Below are 20,130 nucleotides of genomic sequence, written 5' to 3'. Positions count from 1 at the left end.
TCCATGGGAGAGAGATCCGGTGAGCTGGCCAACGAAGGATAGAGCAAGCTTGAAGACAGTTCATAGCAACATGTGCCGTGTGCGGCCGGGCATTATCCTGTTGGAAAGTAAGGCCTGGATGTCGCGGAAGGAGCGGTAACAACCGGCCTGGCTATCAAAGGAGATGGCACGCCAGACCATCACCCCTGTTGTGGGGCTGTGTGGCGTGCGATAGTCAAGGCAGGATCCCCACGCTGGCCTGGACGTCTCCAAACACGTCTGCGGTTGTCATCAGAGCACCGTTGGAAACGAGACTCGTCACTAAAGACTATACGTCCCCAGTCAGCACAGTTCCCCATTGCTCGAGCACGGCACCACTGTAATCTTGCTTGACGGTGAACAGGCGTGAGTGGTAAGCGGCATAATAGGCGGCGTGAGCTTAGATTCCTTTCGCTCAGGCGTCTGTTGATGGTCATGGTGGACACGTGTGCGGGTCACACTCTGGATCGTTGATAACGACGACTCTGGTGCTGTGACAGCTGTTCCTACAATCGCTCTGTCTGCCCGTGCTGTTGTGACCCTCAGTCGACCGCTGCCGTTGCTGACCCACGCTTGCCAGCATCGTCTGATTGCTGCATCACTTCGACCCAAATGTGCAGCCACAGCTCAATTCGACCAACCTGGTTCTTTCAATCCGATCGTACAACCTCTTTCAAACTCTGACATCTGCTCGTAAGGAGCACAAATCCTTCGGCATGGCATTCTTACAGCCGACGTTAAGATAGCACAATCGAATGCAACAGCTACTTTGAGCATATGCTTCAGAATCGCGTCTTATATACACCTGATGCATGCGCAGTTCAGATGCGCGGGAGCTCCCACTATTGATTCATTGGACACGAAATTTTAATCATTTGCATGTTCGGTCCGAATGTCTTTGCATACATAAGTCGCTTACAATTGGACAACGCGTTTCCAGTGCGTTTTTTTAAAAAATCTCTTTAATTTTTTAATTTTTTTTAATAGAGTGTATATTGAGATATATTTGACGCCGTTTAAGCACAGTTTTACATCAATAGAATTGGAATTGATATTTTGTTACGTGTTGCAGAACCATTAGATTTCAGATGATGTATTTTGTTCCAGTTAGTGGAATTTTTATCCAGGTGTGCGTGGGAGCCCTGTGAATTTTTAGGTGTACACAACTTTTTGGGACAGGGTGTAGCCAGTTGTAAGCCCCTTTCTGGATGATAAATGCTGTTGTGTAATATGGGATTATGTGTACAACAGTATGTATCAGTGTTTTAGCCTAGAGAGCACATGTAGTGGTTTTGAAAGTCAGAATTGAATTAGTCAGATTTTATACCTTGGTTCTAATTCCACGTAATATGGGTAGTTAAATGAAACGTGTGTATTGTTTTGTAAGTGAAGCTTATTGACAGGAGATCATTCTGTGGCCTCGATGTGAATTGAGAGAATAGATGGGAAGATCTTACCGTATGCATTTCATGTCATGTTTGTCCATTTTAATAATTTCATGTTAAGTTCATCATTTCATTTGGGAACGCCATAGGTTGAACTTAACCATGCAGTAAATAGTAGCATTGTTTTCATGAAAGTTTAGGACAAATAATTTTTGTGGAGTAGTGAAGTCTTTCGTTTTTATCATAAAAAATTTTCACCAATGATGATTTAGTTTTGGATTTTAATATTTTAATTAACACCTTTCAAATGTTGCTCATTGAACTGTCACATTCTTTCTTTTAATTGATGATGCATTGGTGTGAATTCATGGGCTTTCTTTATGAGTTGTTAAATTGGAAATCCGATCTCTTGTTCCTCAGCCCTTTACAAATCCGGCCTGTTTTGCTCTGAAGAGCTACACTCTTCTCTGATCTATTATTTGACGTAGAATTTTCCTAGCTTGTAGTAATACTGATATAGTGCAACAGTTGTTACACTTCCTCATAGAATTTCTTTTTTTTTTTTTTTTTTTTCAAGTGGAATGAAAACTGAATCTGTCCTGTGTCTTGTCTTCAAAATTTTGTTGTAAATATATCAAACATGAAGTCAGGTGATGCAGGAAATATTAGATTAGGAAATTAAGTTGGAAAGGAAGTAGATGAATATTGTTACTTGCGTAGTAGAATAACTGATGATAGCAGAAATAAGGATGGCATAAAATGCAGACTAGCACATGCAAGGAAGACTTTTTTTAAGAAAAGAAATTTGCTTATTTCAAACATTGATATAGAAATTAGAAATACCTTTTTGAAGAGTTTCGTCTGGAGCGTGGCATTGTACGGAAGTAAAACATGGATGATAATTATCTCAGAATAGGAGCTTTTGAAATGTGGTGTTACAGAAGAATGTGGAAGGTGAGACAGGTAGATCGAATCACAAATGCAGTGATACGGAACCGAATTGGCGAGAGGAGAATGACTTGGCAAAATTTGACCAGAAGAAGAGGTAGAATGATAAGTCACATCTTAAGATACCCAGGACTTGTTCAGTTAGTTTTTCAGGGAAGGGTAGGCAATTAAAAAGGTAGAGGTAGACCAAGGTATGATAATGACAAACAGATTAGAGTAGATGTAGGAGTAGTAGTTACATAGAAATGCTAGTTGCTTTACGTCGCACCGACACAGATAGGTCTTATGGTGACAATGGGACAGGGAAAGGCTAGGAGTAGGAAGGAAGCAGCTGTGGCCTTAATTAAGGTATTTGCTGGTGTGAAAATGGGAAACCACGGAAAACGTTCTTCAGGGCTGCCGACTTTGGGGTTCGAACCTACTATCCCCCGAATACTGGATACTGACCGCACTTAAGCAACTGCAGCTATCGAGCTCGGTACATAAAAATGACAAGGTTAGCCCAGGATAGGGTGGCATGGAAGCTACATCAACCCCAAGTTTATAAGTGACAAGGAGATTGGAACCATACAATTCATGCAGTGAAGGAGTGTCTATCCATGCGATCTTTGAATTTAACCTTGGAGGTTCAGGAAAATTAAATCATGAACTGTCCCAGCTTTTGCCTGAAAGTGAAAATGGGGAAACTACAGGAAACTATTCTCAGGACAGCCAATCGTGGGTTTCGAACCTACTTACCTCCCAAATGCACTTGGCTTCATAGCCGTAGCACATTAACATGCACGGCCTCTCAGTTCAGTATCTAGAGGTTATTACATACCAAACTAAATCAGTTCATATTCATAAGCCACACCTGATTAGTTCCACCACCTTACTCAATTTCATTCACCATTCTTCATTTCATCTTCATTTGCTCCTCAACTGAGGATGGCGATAGGAAGGACGGGCATCCAACTGTAAAAGAATTTAATCTTTCCTCACCTTTACCTCATATCTGAAATTGGTCTAAGGGACAGACATACATGTAATTACTTCTAGAGAGTAAATTACAGGTCTTGTTGTAAATAGAGACTCACAGGGGAGCTTTGTTGCTCACGGAGGAAATTGATTAGTCTGTCATGAAAATGTATATATGTGTAATGTTTATATTCGCATGTTGTATTTTTTACAAGTACCCATAATTTTTAATCTGTGATTCATTTTACAATTTAAAAAAATATTTTTTCTGATTTGTAGTAACAGTATCCAATACATTTTTGAAATTATATTTTGTCATAGTGGAAGCCATTTTTTTTCAGTTTTGACTTAATCTATACCTGTTAGGTTGTTCAGTCTGTTGAAAATAATTTGGGATAAATAAAATTAGGAAATACCTGGAAAGGAAAACATTTAATAGATTATACCTGAAAAAATATGTTTCATTCTTGGAAAAAACATTATTCTCTAGAAATAATTTCAAGTATTTGTATGGATGTCTACGCATTAGTCCCGTTTCCTGATACGGTGTCGAGGATGAGGTGAGATGAGATTTTATGGTGAGATTCCCTTCCTTCGCCAGCTTACATGATGCCAAGAATGATGCATTGCACTCCTAGTTGGAGAGAGGAAGCACAGGAGTGTTACTTTATTGATGTTAACTTCAGACATTTCAGCAGTTATTAGGAGAGTGAACACAGAATTTTAACATAAATGTTTTTACACTTCCTGAATTAGTTTCAACAGACTGAACAACCTCACAGTTATAGATTGTACTTAGTCATTCATGGACTTTTCACTGAAATGTTATAGTACTGTCTTATGTTGCAACATACACTCCCTTTACCAGCAGACCTGTGTATTTGTAGTGTAGTTCATATCCTTCTCCATCTGTGATCAGACAGTCATCTTCCAGTGCCTAGCTAATGTTGGAGATGGAACATTGGAGGAGTCATCTTGTTTTTATAAAACTATAAAACTGAATGATGTAATAGTAATTCAGTGAACTAGTTTTACCCATTCAAGCATTGGGGATTTTATTAACGGGCTTGATTGGAACGCTTATAGGATTGTACTGTAGCTAGGCAGCACTGAAAGTATGACCATGGCATTCAATCAACAGATTTACTTTACTGTTGTAGGTGGTGTTCTTCATGTATCTTTGGAGTATCGACATAGAGGCTGTTCTGGTGGCTATGTCCTGTTTCAACTTGCTGTGTGAAGAGGCAGACATCCGCTGTGGTTCTGATGAGGTGACAGTCACTTATCTCCTGCCCAACTACCATCTGTATCAGGAACTGGCTCAGGCTTCCACTGTACTTACTACTGGTTAGATTCATTGAAATAGTTCTTAATTTGCATGTAGTTATATGAATACTTTAACTCCTGCCCATGGATTGCATAGTAAAGCGTACTGGAGTCGCACATTGTCTCCCGCGGGTTGTGTAGTAAAGCGTACTAGACTTTCAAACCGACTTCCTCTGCCATCTGTCTGCTAAACATATAACTTTTTGGAACCAGTGAATTCCCTACGCTTCCTAGATACTACTGGCATGCACAGAATCCTAAAATAAAGTGTTCTTTTATACGTTTTCTTAGATAGAACAGACAGCTGACTGAATGTAAACACATTGCAGCAATATGGCTGCTCATTACCAGTTGAATGCAGAGGATATTTGTTACAAATTAGATCAATATGTCGACAAATGCAATGGTAGTGAGTTTGAAGATGTAGGTATGATAATATAAATGGTATGGGAGCATTTGGGACAGGATATGAATCTGAGAGAAATCAAAATGCGGCATAGGACAGGAAATGTTCATTCAGGTACCGTCTCCTTTTAAAATATTAGGCCTACTTGTAAAAAACATAATTATCAGTTTTAATTCTTCAGTTAATTCTGTTTTGGACTATGAGCCTCTACTTAATTACATAGTAGCCTATTCCAACTAATGTCAATTTATCTTCCAATTCCATTCAGTCAAAAATTGTTTATAGTTTGTATGTCCGAGAGGAAGCACGATTTGCTGTCTAAATATCTTCATCCGACTGATCACGAAAATTGGGAGATTCACGGTGAATTTCTGCATTCTCTGCATTACCAAGAAAATAAGAGCCCCATAATATCTAGCAATTTAGATTGACTTCAAGAACAAGCAATTTAACATTATGCACCATATTGGATGCTTCCTGATGTATCATTCTGAACAGGGGGGATCTTGTGTGTAATTAGCTGATCTCATTGTATCATTTTAGAATAAATATAGTGTATTTTCCATTGTTACAAAATTTGAAAGTGGCATCTTAAGTGGTTTTTACTGAATAAATTATTTAGTGAAGGTTTTCCACAACTATACCTGACAAGCAAATTATTACTCTAGGTTTCGCCCGACAGTGAGTCAAAGATATTCAGTGGGAAAGAGTTAATAAAGAAGTGAATAGATTTTTATATCTCTGCTTTCGTACTATGATGGCCAGAACAAAATCTACATTCTACTGTTACTCTATTCAAAATAAGAAGAGAGGAGCTGGTTAAAGACTAGGCCATGCCAATTCCACTGATACTACAGAATATTTTTCAAGTGGGTCAGATCATTTTTATTAATGTTCTGTAATCTTATCCATTGGCATGTACTATTTTTGTAAAAGTAGGAGGAATACATATGGGCAATGATGGCAGACATCATAATATTGTGTATTCATGCTATGTTACAGCTAATTACATCTTTCTTATCTATACCAATGTAAAATGTAACCATTATATACAGGAATTGAAATCTACATGATGCTTCTGAAAAAAAAAAAAAATCTTAAATAGGGACATCTGTTTCCTGATCACTTTACAGTATGTGAAGGAGTGTACGATGAACTTTGATGAAGAAATGCGGTGATGAATCCAGGTTTGTTAGATCATAATTTAACTTGTGTAAAAGACATCTTATAGTGAAAGAAATAACTCAGGGAAACATTTCCAGCCTCTTGTGGGATCAGGGTAAAATTGTAACTGAGTAAAACTTCAGCAGGGTAGTATTATGAATAGGGAGGAATATCCGTGGATAAAATGGTCCCTCATCCTTCATCTCAAATCAGATTTTTTTCATGCCTGTGTATGATTATTTAATAACTGTCAGAAATTTAGAGAAAAATAATCCACCTTTCCAATACTTATCTTTCCTTATATTTAGGAAATAAACATTACAACAGGTGTTATAAGATGGGACATGTTTTCATCTTTCCTTATATTTAGGAAATAAACATTACAACAGGCGTTGTAAGATGGGACATGTTTCGCTTAACTGACGTAAGCATCATCAGCCGAAATAAATCTTAGGCTAAAGTTAGGTCAGGGCCCTGAACCTAGTGTCCTTAAAATATATGGTAACCTAAGAATCAACATTTACATTTAGAAAATCAAATAGGCTTAAAACTAGTGTGAAAGAAACATAGAATGTTTCAACATGGCTAAGAGAAAACACACAATTGTGTTGAAACAGAGGGTAAAAACAGAAAGTACAATACAGAGTTGGTAGTGAAATAATTAAAATCATTAGGATATAATTCAGTCAGTCAATCAGAATGTTCAGACATAAAACAAGAGTGAAAATATATAAGAGTGTTCATCATGGCTAAGTGAAAAAAAACATGTAATCGTGTTGCCAGAGGTTAAAAACATAAGGTACAACACAGAGCTGGCAGTGTAATAATCAAACTCATAGCTACCAGTCAGTTAATAAGAATGTTCATACATAACAAAAAATGATTATATTCTTTTGAATGAAGAAATAATTAAATCTCACTCTTGTATAGATACGTGAGATGGGCAAGAGAAATCACATATTGTAGTAGATATGGAGTAGTAAACACTTCAAACAGGATTTATCACGCCTGAAGTTGCTTATAAGGCAGAGGCGAATATCCACTTCATCCAAAACAATGGTTAAAGCTGAATAACAGGTATCTTCATTTTTACTGGGAGTTCAAGATCAAAACTGAAAAAATAAGATGCCAAGTGCGTGAACTGAAATCTGAAAAATGGAAAAAAGAAAAAGATGTACTCGGGCCTTGAAAACAGGGTGTTCAAAATGGGAGTCTAAGATCGCTTACCTCTTATGTTGGATGAGTGTTGACTGGAGACATTAGCCGTTTGAGGGGGTCTGTTAAACGCATGCCCATTGCTGTGTGTGTTGTATCTGTGTGCTTGCTTAGGCAGAGAGTAAGTTGAGATGGGAGGGGTAGGCACAACAATGAGAGTGCTGGAAGCTGGCGGCGGAGTTGTATTATGAGGAGGGGGTAAGATGGAATCTGTTATGACGACCGGAGGGATATTTAAAGGTTTATAATTGAACTTGTTATGATTTATATTAAAATTAGTGAGTAACTTGGGGACTTGTTCAATTAATGGGCTGTTGTTCTCAGGGACATCATTCAAATTATTATTATTAAAATGTTGATCCAAGAAAATGTATTTTCCAATCCAGTCATTAAGCTGCTTTTATTTATATATTTTATAATGTGGAGGTCCTGATCAATTTTAGAATAATTGTGGCCGGAATTCCTCATGTGGTTGCTCATGGCAGAGTACTTTTCATGCTTTGAGGCATTATAATGTTCCAAGTATCTACTGTAGTTCTAAAACTGCGGCCAGTTTGTCCGATATAAGAAAATTCACACTGGGGGCATTTGAGTCTGTAAATACCAGAGTTTGAAAATTTGTCCTGAGAAGTATTTACCAAGTTGGAATTAAAGAATATATTCCGATTAGTTTTGCGAGTTCGGTAGGCGATTCTGATGTTATGCTTCTTAAATGGGTTAGTAATGCTGTATATGGCGGGGTTAGTGAAGGTGTAGGTGGCAGTGTTTATTCTTTTGGGCTTATCTGGAATTAAATTTGTAGAATTTTTTGATTTTATTTTACCAATAATCTTATTGATCAGGTTATGTTTATAGCCGTTAAGTTTTGCAAGTTCTTTTATATATTCAAACTCTTTTTTCCGGTTAGAAGGGGATAGTGGAACATTTAATGCTTGATGAACTCAACTGTAAGAAGTTGCTTGTTTATGAGATTGAGGGTGTAAAGACTCATTCTTTATTGTCAAAGGAGCAGCGGAGGGCTTTCTGTAAATTTGGAAAATAAAATCACTGGCTCTGGTCAAGGTTAAGTCCAGGAAGTTTAAAGACTTGTAGATTTTGTCTTCCTTAGTGAACCTGATATTGTGCTCAAGGTCATTAAGGGTCTTTAAAATGTTATCACTATTATTGTGTGTCGATAATGGCAAATGTGTCATCGACGTATCTTAGCCAAAGCTGTAGACCCTTGATTTTATTGATTATCTTGTTAGTCTCAAGGTGATCCATGTTAGCAAGGATTCCAGATATCGGATCACCCATCGCTAGTCCCTTCTGTTGGTAAATTTTGTTATTGAATGTAAAGAAGTTATTGTTTACTACAAATTTTAGCAAGTTGATCAGTTCATTTACTTCACATTTGCTTATAGTGTTATGTTTCAAAAGGTTAGTTTCTATTAAACTAATGGTTTCATTTACTGGTATACTAGTATACATATTGGTGACATCATACGAAACCATGACGCGATTGTCATATAACTTGAATTTAGAAAGTTTATTACAAAAATCACCTGGATTTTTGACATAGGCTTCATTATTGAACTTATAATGGCTATTTAAAAAATGGTGTAAAAATTTAGAAACCTTGTAGGTGGGACTATTTCGACAATTTATAATAGGGCGCATTGGCACCTCTTTTTTATGTATTTTTGGTAAGGCTTTAGCAGTAGGTAACCTGGGATTCATAGAGTTTTTGTTGTTCATGCTCTTGAAAGAGAAAAGATGAATTTTTCAGCAAGTTCTTTAAACCACGCTGGATCTTTAAAGTGGGATCTTTGTCTATTAATTTGTAATTATTGGCAGAAAAGAAGTCTTCAGTTTTACTAATATATTCTTTTTTTTTCTTTCAATAATGCAGTTGTAGTGCCTTTGTTGGCTTTTGTGACTATTATATTATTGGTTCTGATGTCCAATATGGTCTACAATGAGATTTATTACTTGTAAAATAATCCATGTACGGTATGTTATTTGTTTCTCGTAAGGAAACCATATTCTACTGTTACTTTTGAAGAAAGAAAGGTGAAAATCTTATTAAATTTGGTATGGTTACATGCCAGGCCTGTGGTAGCCCCTTTTGGAACTGCCTGTAAGAGACTATAGAATTAACCGATCAGGGAGCTCCCAGCTGGGCTGGAGGGCATGGCTGGTATTTCTGTGTATTGTTCACGTCGGTTGGCTTACCTGTGAATTTCTTGGATATTCAACAGGAGTGTTCCGCCTCTAGCCACCTCGCGAATGTTCCGGACAGTCAGTTCGGTGGCTGGGCTCAGGGCGACAGAGGCGGATTTAGGGTTGGCCAACCTTAGTACCATCCTGCCCCGACCGATAGGTACTGCCTGGATCTGGCCAGGAGACTGGATGATGTAGGTGCCACTATCCAGAGTTTGAGCACAGAGAGCAACCGAGTAATGTTGTGGTATGACCAACGAGTTGACACCACCTGAAATCATGAGAATGACCTAGGATGGCTGCGTAATGCTGTAAGGAAGAAACACTTGTCTCTCAAGTTTCAGAGGATGTGGAAAGACACTTACCACATTCTGAGGAGACTAAATGACGTCAGCTACAGAGTACAATGAAGGCCAAGATGCAAGATGAAGGTGATATATCTAGACCTACGAGCGCCATACCGAGGAACAGCTGAGAGTTTAACTGATCGAGACGATCAACTCTTGAAGGGGAGCAATGTTACGTGCCAGGCCTGTGGTAGCTCCTCTTGGTACTTCCTGGAAGTACTAGTGATTGAGCTGATCGGGGAGCTCCCAGCCGGCCTGGAGGGCACAGCTGGTATTTCCATGTATTGTTCTTGTCGGCTGGCTTACGTGTGAGGTTTTTGGAAAATGTTCCGTCTCTAGCCACCTCATGAATGTTCTGGTTCCCATCACCCGAGGTATAAAGAGGAAGGCTAGCCGCGGACAGTCAGTCAGTGTCGGGCTCCCTGGTGGAGTCAGTGTTGGTGCTGGGCTCGGAGTCATTGTTGGGCTCCGTGGTGGAGTCAGTGCTGGACTCAGTGTGTTGGGGTTTTGTGGCTGGGCTGAGGGTGACAGAGGTGTTGACTGTTGCCAGTAACCCACCGAAGTCTGAACGAGAAGCTATTGTTGTGGTGGTAACGCAGAGTCCAGTAAGTAGCTGGACTGTGGACGATGTGTGGAACGGAAGACTGTGTACTACCTGAGAGTACTGTGTGTTTGTGTATTGCTGTGGACTGAGGATTGCTGTGAGTCAGCAAGGGAAGCTGCTATCTTGAGTGTGAGGGTAAATGGACTTGTGTTAATATTTGCTGTTGTGAGTATAGTCCTGCTCTTGAAGACTGTTGAACTTTTGCTTTTAAGTTGTTCACTGCATGTGACTTTGTGAATTACTGGATTGTCTCTGGAGTCAAACCCATAGTCATCGTGTGTTGTATAGCCCATAGCCCTGTGTTCAAATCCAGTGGACCACACAGCTGCTGTATGAGGTGACTGAACTTGGGGAAGTGAAAGTAAGGATTAGTCGTTCCCAGGTATAGCAATGGATTGGACCGCCTGCTGTGCGATAAGGAAGAGAAATGTGATTAGATAGCAATTAGCAAGTCTGGCCATTCTTGATAGATTAGAACTGTATGTGTATAACACTATTAATATGTCAGTGAATTAAAACATCAAAACACAGCAGAGTACCAATGAATTGTTTCAAACTAATAGCTGGCGGAGGTTTTCTTGGAGTTCCCTCTGTTGTATATTGATGGTAGTATTTTCTCTGAATCTCCTGTTATCAAAATTGGATCTAAAGGGATTGCAGAGTCGCTCCATCATTTTCTTGAGCTGCTGAAAGAAAGATGTTGAAATTTTTGTACATTATCATTAGTAGGCTTTTATGTTACTTCCATCGAGGAGTTTCCCTTTTGAATATAGATGTTATGGTTAGACATTAGCTGCTTATTGATTTCAAATGCTGCTTTTTATTTCATTTTTCTAGAGCCGGATTCTTCACAGGAATATTTGAAACCTCAGTTTGTTCCTTGTTCTGGCTCCATTGAATTTCGCACACAGTTTCCGTCAAGTAATTTTGTCGGAGGGTTTGATGGGTGGTTGAGGAGCCCATGGCTTTGGTGGGGGATCTGTATGGTGATTTATGTTAGGGGTTGATGCTGATTTAATTCCTGTCCTTATAGCTTCTTGGAAACATGCACAACTACCAAAAAATATATCACAGCAGACTTCAGGCTTCAGAAATGAAGTTTCAAAGAGGCATGCTTCAAAAGACTAGGAAAGGCAAAGTAAGAAATGAGAAGATTAGAGAACAACCTGGAATAAATCAGTCCCCGAAGGTGACCATAACTAGGGCACATTTGCGATGGTTTGGTCACGTCAAATGTATGACAGAAGGAAGAATTGCAAAACAATGGTTGCATACTGAGATTACTGGAAAGAGACCTGTTGGAAGACCTAGGAGGAGATGGCTGGACCAAGTGAAGGAAGATATCACATCCAAAGGAATCAACTGGGATGAAGTCTTGAAGGAGCAGTGGTACATGAATAGACTAAAATGGAGAGTGCTCGTAAACCACACCCGGGAAACTGGAGTGAAAACTTGATGATGATGATGATGATGATGATGATAGCTTCTTGGATGCCTTCTATTATCAACTGTATAGTGACAAATGACAGAGGTGGTCATATGAGGAAATCAAAGAATAATAGGAACAGAGGACAACACCCATATGATAGCAGTATCACGCAAAGCTTGGCTATGTATAGGGAGACTGTATGAAAAAACCAGAGCTGAAAATGTAATCACACCTCTACAAGAAGGCTGTATTACAAAAGAAATTTTGTGTGATGAGATAGAATCGAAAGGGCCATACAAGGCTTTCAAGGTCAGTCTCAATTTCAAAGACTTAGAGAAAACAAAATATCCACTTTCCTGGCCAAGAAACATTGTAGTGCGACATTACTGCTTTAGAAGACCTGAATCAGGATTTCTAACAGCTGCTTGTTCAAGCTGACAAATAAAAATCAGTTACTGGTATTTTCCAACAGTTCATGATGGTCACTAAACAATTTCATCATTCTAAATTTTCCTTAGAATAATTGCATTTTGTAAAACGCTTATTTGTGCCAGCCGATTAACAAAAGGCCAATCCCTGACTCAGAAGCAGGAAAATAATAATTGCTTGCAAAGAAAACCTCTAGCCTGAAAAAAACCCAGCAGATGTGGGGCACATTTTTCCTGGCATACACATTTTAGTTTTATTTTATTTTAAGTTCTTCCCCTCCTAAAGGGTCACCTTTGCTGTAAATAAGTGGGGAAATAGAGTGAAGTTTATTAGTCTAACATCATATCCGGACATCGCAAGTCTCGCCTTCGTATTGTTCCGACTGCTTGTTAATTGTTAAAGTTTGATCGTGATCTCCTGAGTTACTTATTCCAACATTAAAACACACCTACAGGTTTTACGAAAACATATTACAAACTATATGAATATTGTAGTACAATAAAATTTATTATAATTTATATTTATTATGATTGTGCCATGAAGTGTTATAATTTATTGGAGTATGAAGTGAATTGATTTTAAGCTGATTTTATGAAACAATATACATATGTAAGTAGACGTTATGTAATAGTTAAATTTGCTGCACAATAATATTTATACATTTGTGTACACGATTGATTAAATATTAACCATTTCATACCAAAGTTTCTTCTATCCAAACAAAGTATAATCTTCCCCATTTAAAAAGTGCATATTAGTGAATTCATTTACCTACCATAATCTCAAAAACTAGTACGAAAAAAGTATTGCTTATGCCATTATGCCAAAAGACAACATTTGATACTTACGGGGAAAAAAAAGTCCTGTTTTGAAAAATAATTCCCGACAGATTTGAAAAATGTGGTGAAAATTATAATATAAATGAGTCAAAATACAGTATGTGAATTGACCCCTATTTTACCAACATTACCCAAATGCAAAAATTAGATAGGTACTTTAATAATAGTAAACGAAATATATTTTGACTCTAGGTAACTTTGCAAATTCAGAATATGAAAATTATAGACAATGATTTTTATGCACTGTTTAAAAACATTTCTGTAAGTGCAAGTTGTAAATGAACGAAATTCACGTATAATATATAAACCTTAACGAGCTATTAAATATGACACATGGGTAGCATCATTTTTAATAAACATACAGAAATATTTTCATGTTATCAAGACACTATAAGATTTTTTCAAATGTATTAAACTTTTAAATGTCTTTTGTAATAATTTTAAAACAAATGGCAGATCTCTTTGTCTAGACCACTGTGACTTCACTTTTCCACTTAACCCGTTTGGTAAATGGTGCGTCTGTAAAAATGTTTGAATTTTTAAATTTGATTAAATCTGTTTTATAACTAAAAATATAGTATTTTTATTTGTTGATGGTGGTAGTTACTGCTTTGAGAGGAAGTTCAAATGTGCAAAATACACCTTCATAGTGTAACTGTTAATGCTACTAGCCGCCGTCATTTGAGGCCCGGGATCAATTCCCAGTATTGCCAGAGATTTAAGAATGACAGGAGGGCTGGTATGAGGTTAAAATGACACATGTAGCTTGCCTCTGGGGCTCTGTGTCCGAAAAAGGCTATACCACTTAGAGATGAGGACGGGAGTTTTGTCTGCCTTCATGGTTAAATGGTTATCATGCTGGCCTTTGATTCAAGGAATACCGAGTTTGATTCCCGGTCGGGTTGGGCATTTTAACCTTCATTGGTTAATTATTGTGGTTCAGAGGTTGGGTGTTTATGCCATCTTCAGCATTAGAATTCATATTAGTTAGGGACCCATCCTCACAGATGCACAGGTCGACCATAAGGTGTCATCTCGAAAGACCTGCTACATGCTGCTCCAGATGCCATACGCCATTATTACTACTGTTATTATTATTACAGGGCAACTAGCCTCTACTAACACTAATCAGAAGGAATGTGGAAGATGCCCAACTTTCGAAGAATGAAGGCAACTGCAAGAGACAGGGAAGGTCGACGAAGGGGACGAAAATGAAAGACTTTCTAGGCTTTGCAAATGTAATAACAGCGAGGTCAAAAGAGGACAAGTTTTGGCTGAGGGAGGCTGGATAGGTAAGGTGAAAGTAAGAAGCCTGACACAAGTAAGTGGAAGCAATGCCAGACTCAGCTACGGGAACCGTGGTTGCCAGCCCGTGCTCCCAAATTGAGAGCCCCAGGTCCCTCTTTTAGTCACCTCTTACGACAGGTGGAGGATACCTGTGATGTATTCCACCACCCCCTTCTATAGCTTTTGCTTCTGAAGCCCTCCCACCAGTTGAAAAATCTTAACCCCTCCCCCGAAAAATATTCCTGGGTATGGCCTTGACTAAAACTGTAATGCTCCTAGGGTTGTATTTCGAACCAAATACCGGTACTGAAGTAGAAACAACTCTGGAGACTATAATGTGTGCAATCTCATTAATAGCCTCGACTGAACCAATAATCATGGCGGGTGACTTCAACTGTCGTATAGATAAAGAAATATAGGATTCTAATAGAAGCTCGGAAAGAAATTGGATTTATACTCCCAAATAAAGCTGACCAGAAAACCCTTTTTTTTCCCTTTATGTCACATCGACACAGATAGGTCTTATGACAACGTTGGTATAGGAAAGGGGTAGGAGTGGAGAAGGAAGTGGCCGTGGCCTTAATTGAGGTACAGCCCCAGCATTTACTTGGTGTGAAAATGGATAACCACGGAAAACTATCTTCAGAGCTGCCGACATTGGGGTTCGAACCCGGTATCTCCCAGATGCAAGCTCACAGCTACACCCTCCCAACCGCACGGCCAACTTGCCTGGTGGAAAGCAACTTGATAAAACAAATGGTACATCAGGTTGTTACATCTGCAGCCCTAAAACTAAACGAGATCATCCAATCATCAAGGATACCTGTCAAAAATCAGCAAGCTAAGCCATGGTTCGATGCACAATGCTGACACATCAGGCAAGGCTAGCAGGACTTCAGCAAGATTTCTCTACAAACAAAGAACTATAAATCCCTTCTAAAAGGGAAACGCACAGAACATTTAGAAAATGAAGCTCAGAAATTAGTCAACGCAGCTGCAGCAGATTCATTTATAGCCGTGAAGCAAAGAAAACTTTCATCACCACTCACCACAGAGATGAAAACTTGGCAAGCACACTTCACAAATATTCTAAATTGTGATAGTGAACTGAGAGCCTTCCCTATTCTCTACCATCCACAACAAGAGCACATAGTCCAATTACTGAAAATGAAATTGAAGAGACCTTCACTCACCTAAAAACACATAAAGCAGCTGGACCTGATGGAATCTTCAATGAACACATCATTGCATCATACCCGTTACTAGCAAACATATGGCAATCCCTCCTAAATAAATGTCTTAAAACAGGAGACCTACTGTGCAGCAGGAGAGAATCAACAATTAAACTACTCTTTGAAGGCAAGGGTCCGAGGAACGGTCCAAACTCATACAGGAAAACAGAAAAACAACTCATTAAGACTACTAACAAACTATTCTAACAAAAAGAGTCACTCAATTTTCAGACCCTCAGATCCCTGAACATCAATGTGGCTACCAGGAAAGGGTGTTCTGTCTACAAACTGTACAAAACCTCTCAGACGACATCCTCAAAGCTGTTTGTATGCCAAAACAGAAGTTCTATGTGATCTTTATAGACTACACCAAAGCTTTTGACAGTATTGATAGAACAATATTTTTAGAAAAACTAGAAAGGAACAGACATAAATACTACAACCCAGAGAAGAAAACTGTGTTACAACATTATCAGGAAAAATGACTCGGTCACAGTCTTACAGCGTGACCCCCTTAGCCCGCTTCTCTTCAACATTGCCTCATCTGACATCGCACAGATATGTTTCCCTACAACATCACTGTATATCTTTGCTGACGATGTGGCCCCCTGCTCATCAAACAAAAACGACCTACAAAGATCACTTAACCTCCTTAAAACTGGGTGGACTGAAATAAAATGGAAGTAAATCAGAAGAAAACAGTCCAAATAGTGTTCAGAAAAGGTGGGAGAAGATTGAAGGAAGACATCATCTTCATAAAAGAAAAGCCATTGAAAATTGTGAACTCATTCAGGTCACCTGGGAGTAACCCTGCAACCAACAACAAAGTCGTTTAAAATACACATTATGGAGGGAACTATGGCAGCAGTCGAGGGAATGTTCGACATCAAGGACGTCAAAATCCGAAGTCCTTGTTTTGCCTTAAAACTCTTCAAAGCTAAAACCCCATGTTACGGTATAGAAATCGTTTGGCATAATCTCAGTGTAAAGAACCTCAAGAATCTGGAGGAAACAAAGAGGCCCATTTCTTAAAGTTAGCTCTAGGACTGTCAAAATACACCCCATCAAGATTAGTGTACAAACTTGTGAAAGATTCTTTCCTGAGGAAGGACCTATGAATAAGATTCTCACTCTCCTTCACGACTAACTGGGCAAAAGTTGTACAAGAAAGAGAAGAGGAAAATAGTATGACCGGAGTTTTACACCACAAATGTAATGCTAGATCACTCGTGGACAGACCCAGATAAGACTTTCATCATTTGACAACAGAACTAGCGGTGCATGATTATTACCAAAAAATATGTAAAAACAAAATGAACCTCAACAGGACTGTTTTTGTGATCTTTCCAACCTGCCGTGTGACAGATATCATATTACCATCTGAAAAAAAAAAATTAAAAAAAAAAAAAAGAACAAACTCATTCAGCTCCTATTGTAAGACTTGATATTCTTTCTTTATGCACACTTGCGCACAATTCTTCGATTATTATTTTATTTTTCAGGCTTGAAGAACCTTTCTGTTTTGTTTGAGGTTTAGAACTATGGAGAGATTTTGTGCATTAAATATTCTACTAAACTTCTGAAAACTTTTTGTCTAAATATGCCTTTGGTGTAATCAGATAAATGAATAATTTAAATTAAAACTAATACTCTAAGGCAGGTACCAATTATTTTCATTACTGATAAATGTGTATTTCATAATTTAGTTGCCAATTTTCTGACTATGAAATAAGCTTGTTGGCATCATCACTTGCTACTGTTCAAAGTATTTGTGCTTTAAATCTTAGTCATGGAGTAGATTTTTTTTAAATGTGGGTACTCATGTCTCCATGGTTCACGTTCAGAGTTTTACAATTTCAGTTTTATCTCTTGACTCATGATCGTTAAGACAAGGTGGCTTGGCAGTAATTTTATTGGCTCAAATATCCTAAGATATATCTCTTCCTCCCAGGCTTTTATCAGTCCATCAACAGGCGATTGTTTTTTAATTTTTAGGATGATCTCAGCAGCAGAATGGCATATTTTAAAACACCACCTGTCTTTATATTATTGTGGAAATGTCCATTGACATCATCACCAATAATAATTGGACTGGTCTGCTCAATATTCTGGGTTCAAATTTGGGTAAGGATAGGAGAAATATCAAAGAGCATGCTTTTCTTTGGATAAAGAAGTGAAATCATTTGGAACCTGCCATAGATGTCGGCACCATTTAAGAAGCCAGCTATGATTGTAATGAGAGTTGTGATTGGTGAAAGTCCATCCTTTAGCTCGTCATTTTGCATGGCTTTTAATCTCAGGATTATATGTCGTAGGACCTCTTGTTACTGAAATCCGAAGCAGAGAAAAAACTTATGTATTTTAACCACAGTACATGATTCTTAATTTCTAAAATCTCGCATGCTATTTCCAAAAATCCAAAAATTGAAGCCTGCCTGTCTTAATGAGAAGGACGCAAATAATAATAATAATAATAATAATAATAATAATAATAATAATAATAATAATAATAATAATAATAATCTGAAGGTGCTGGAAACACCTGTTATATACAAATTAAAATATTAGTTTCTCAAGGCATATTTAGTTGATTTAATGCTAAAACTGGAAAGAAAAAATTGCATTACCATTTTTCAATCTAATAAGTGTTATTGAGAAAAATTTGAAATTAAATTTTAATAATATTATACTAATTATCACAAAGCAAAATTGTGTACTGGTTGATCAGTTATAAAATATATTGTAGGTGGAAAATTACTCCCCTTCATTGTGTCAATGCAGCCATCATGCGGAAAAATGGCTTTTTTTTTTGCTGTTAGAGCTGGAACTAGAACCAAGGGAGATGATAATTTCTCCCATAGAGTCATCGAAAATTCCTTCCTTTTCCCACTGCTTCTGCATCAGTTATTTTGCATGTTTCACCACAGATGTCCAGTTTTCTGCAGTGATATTGTCAATACCATCTCTGATCAGTCTCTCTATTTCACTGATGGTGAACCTCTTGTTGTTCTTGGCTACACAAACCTTTACTTGTGCCCAAATATGTTCAGTGGAGTTGAAATGGATATGGTAAGGAGGCAACATGATCACACGATAGCCTTTTCTTTTTGCTGTCTCCTTGATGACACAAACTAGCTTTGGTTTGTAATCTCTCAAAAGTTTCATTAGCTCCAACTTTGTAGTACCAGGTTCAGTGGGAATGTCTCTGGCAAGCCAGCATGCCTCTTTTTTTTTTTTGCATCGTTGGAGCTCTGTCTGCTATTACAGAACAGTGTAGAGCATTATTCCTAAGAATGGTGGATTTGGTGGGGTAATATTCTTGAGGAGAGAATTTTCAAACCATGCCAAAGGAAGTAGCATTAATTTACTCGTAGTAGTCACCGGTTTTTCGTGACTGGAACAGGAGGAAACAATTTGGAATGAAGCCTCGAGCAGTGTCAGCACATAGGACAATGACCCTACCTTCCTTTCTTAACAGAGCTTTCATTGTGCCTTGTGGAGTTCTGTCTGACCACCCCTTGGTTGATGTGTGGGTAATGTTTACAAATGTTTCATTGAGCCACACAATGCTTTCGTAATTTGCATTCCTAACCTCCCTCAAGTAGCGAAACTGCCAAGCTGTGATATCACGTCTCTTCATCACCGTAGTTTAGTTTTGAATGTTTTTCAAAGTGAAATCCTAACTCATGAAGGGAGCTTCAAAGGGATGATTCACAACCATTAAACATATTATCTCCTCTAAGACTACTGTGTAGTTTTCATATACATGCCGTCATATTTCTTCTTGCTGGAAACTATCCATATTGTTCAATGTTTGGCATACTGCCAAGTGTTCCAGTGTGTTGATAATCCTTCATGTGATGGTCCAGGTACATTCTCATCTTCTTATTTTCTTTCCCTATCCTAATTACTGTAGCTTAACATATCTTTAGCCAGGCTGAGTGGCTCAGACTGTTGAGGCACTGGCCTTCTGACTCCAACTTGGCAGGTTCGATTCTAGCTCAGTCAGGTGGTATTTGAAGGTGCTCAAATATGTCAGCCTTTTGCCGGTAGATTCACATAAAAGAACTCGTACTGGACAAAATTCTAGCACCTCGGCATCTCTAAAAGCCGTCAGAAGTAGTTAGTGGGACATAGAAGCCATTATTATTTTTATTATTATTATTATTATTATTATTATTATTATTATTATTATTATTGGGGAGCCTCCGTGGCTCAGACGGCAGCGCGTCGGCCTCTCACCGCTGGATACCGTGGTTCAAATCCCGGGCACTCCATGTGAGATTTGTGCTGGACAAAGCGGGGGCAGGACAGGTTTTTCTCCAGGTACTCCGGTTTTCCC

At 38.3% G+C, this 20,130-nt stretch overlaps 1 protein-coding gene across 1 annotated transcript in view; it reads left to right on the top strand.

Annotated features, from left to right (window-relative positions):
* The window catches only part of Nf1 (neurofibromin 1), a 666,749-nt gene that overhangs the window by 195,139 nt on the left and 451,480 nt on the right, over window positions 1-20,130 (top strand). The window contains exon 14 of the mRNA XM_068225031.1: window positions 4,469-4,655. Within this exon, the coding sequence (XP_068081132.1) occupies window positions 4,469-4,655 (187 nt within the window). The remainder of the gene's footprint in view (window positions 1-4,468; window positions 4,656-20,130) is intronic.

This window comes from Anabrus simplex, chromosome 1 (assembly GCF_040414725.1).
Source record: "Anabrus simplex isolate iqAnaSimp1 chromosome 1, ASM4041472v1, whole genome shotgun sequence".
Taxonomy (NCBI): Eukaryota; Metazoa; Arthropoda; class Insecta; order Orthoptera; family Tettigoniidae; genus Anabrus; species Anabrus simplex.
The sequence above is the reverse complement of the archived record's forward strand: the minus strand, read 5'-3'. Positions and strand labels throughout refer to the sequence as shown.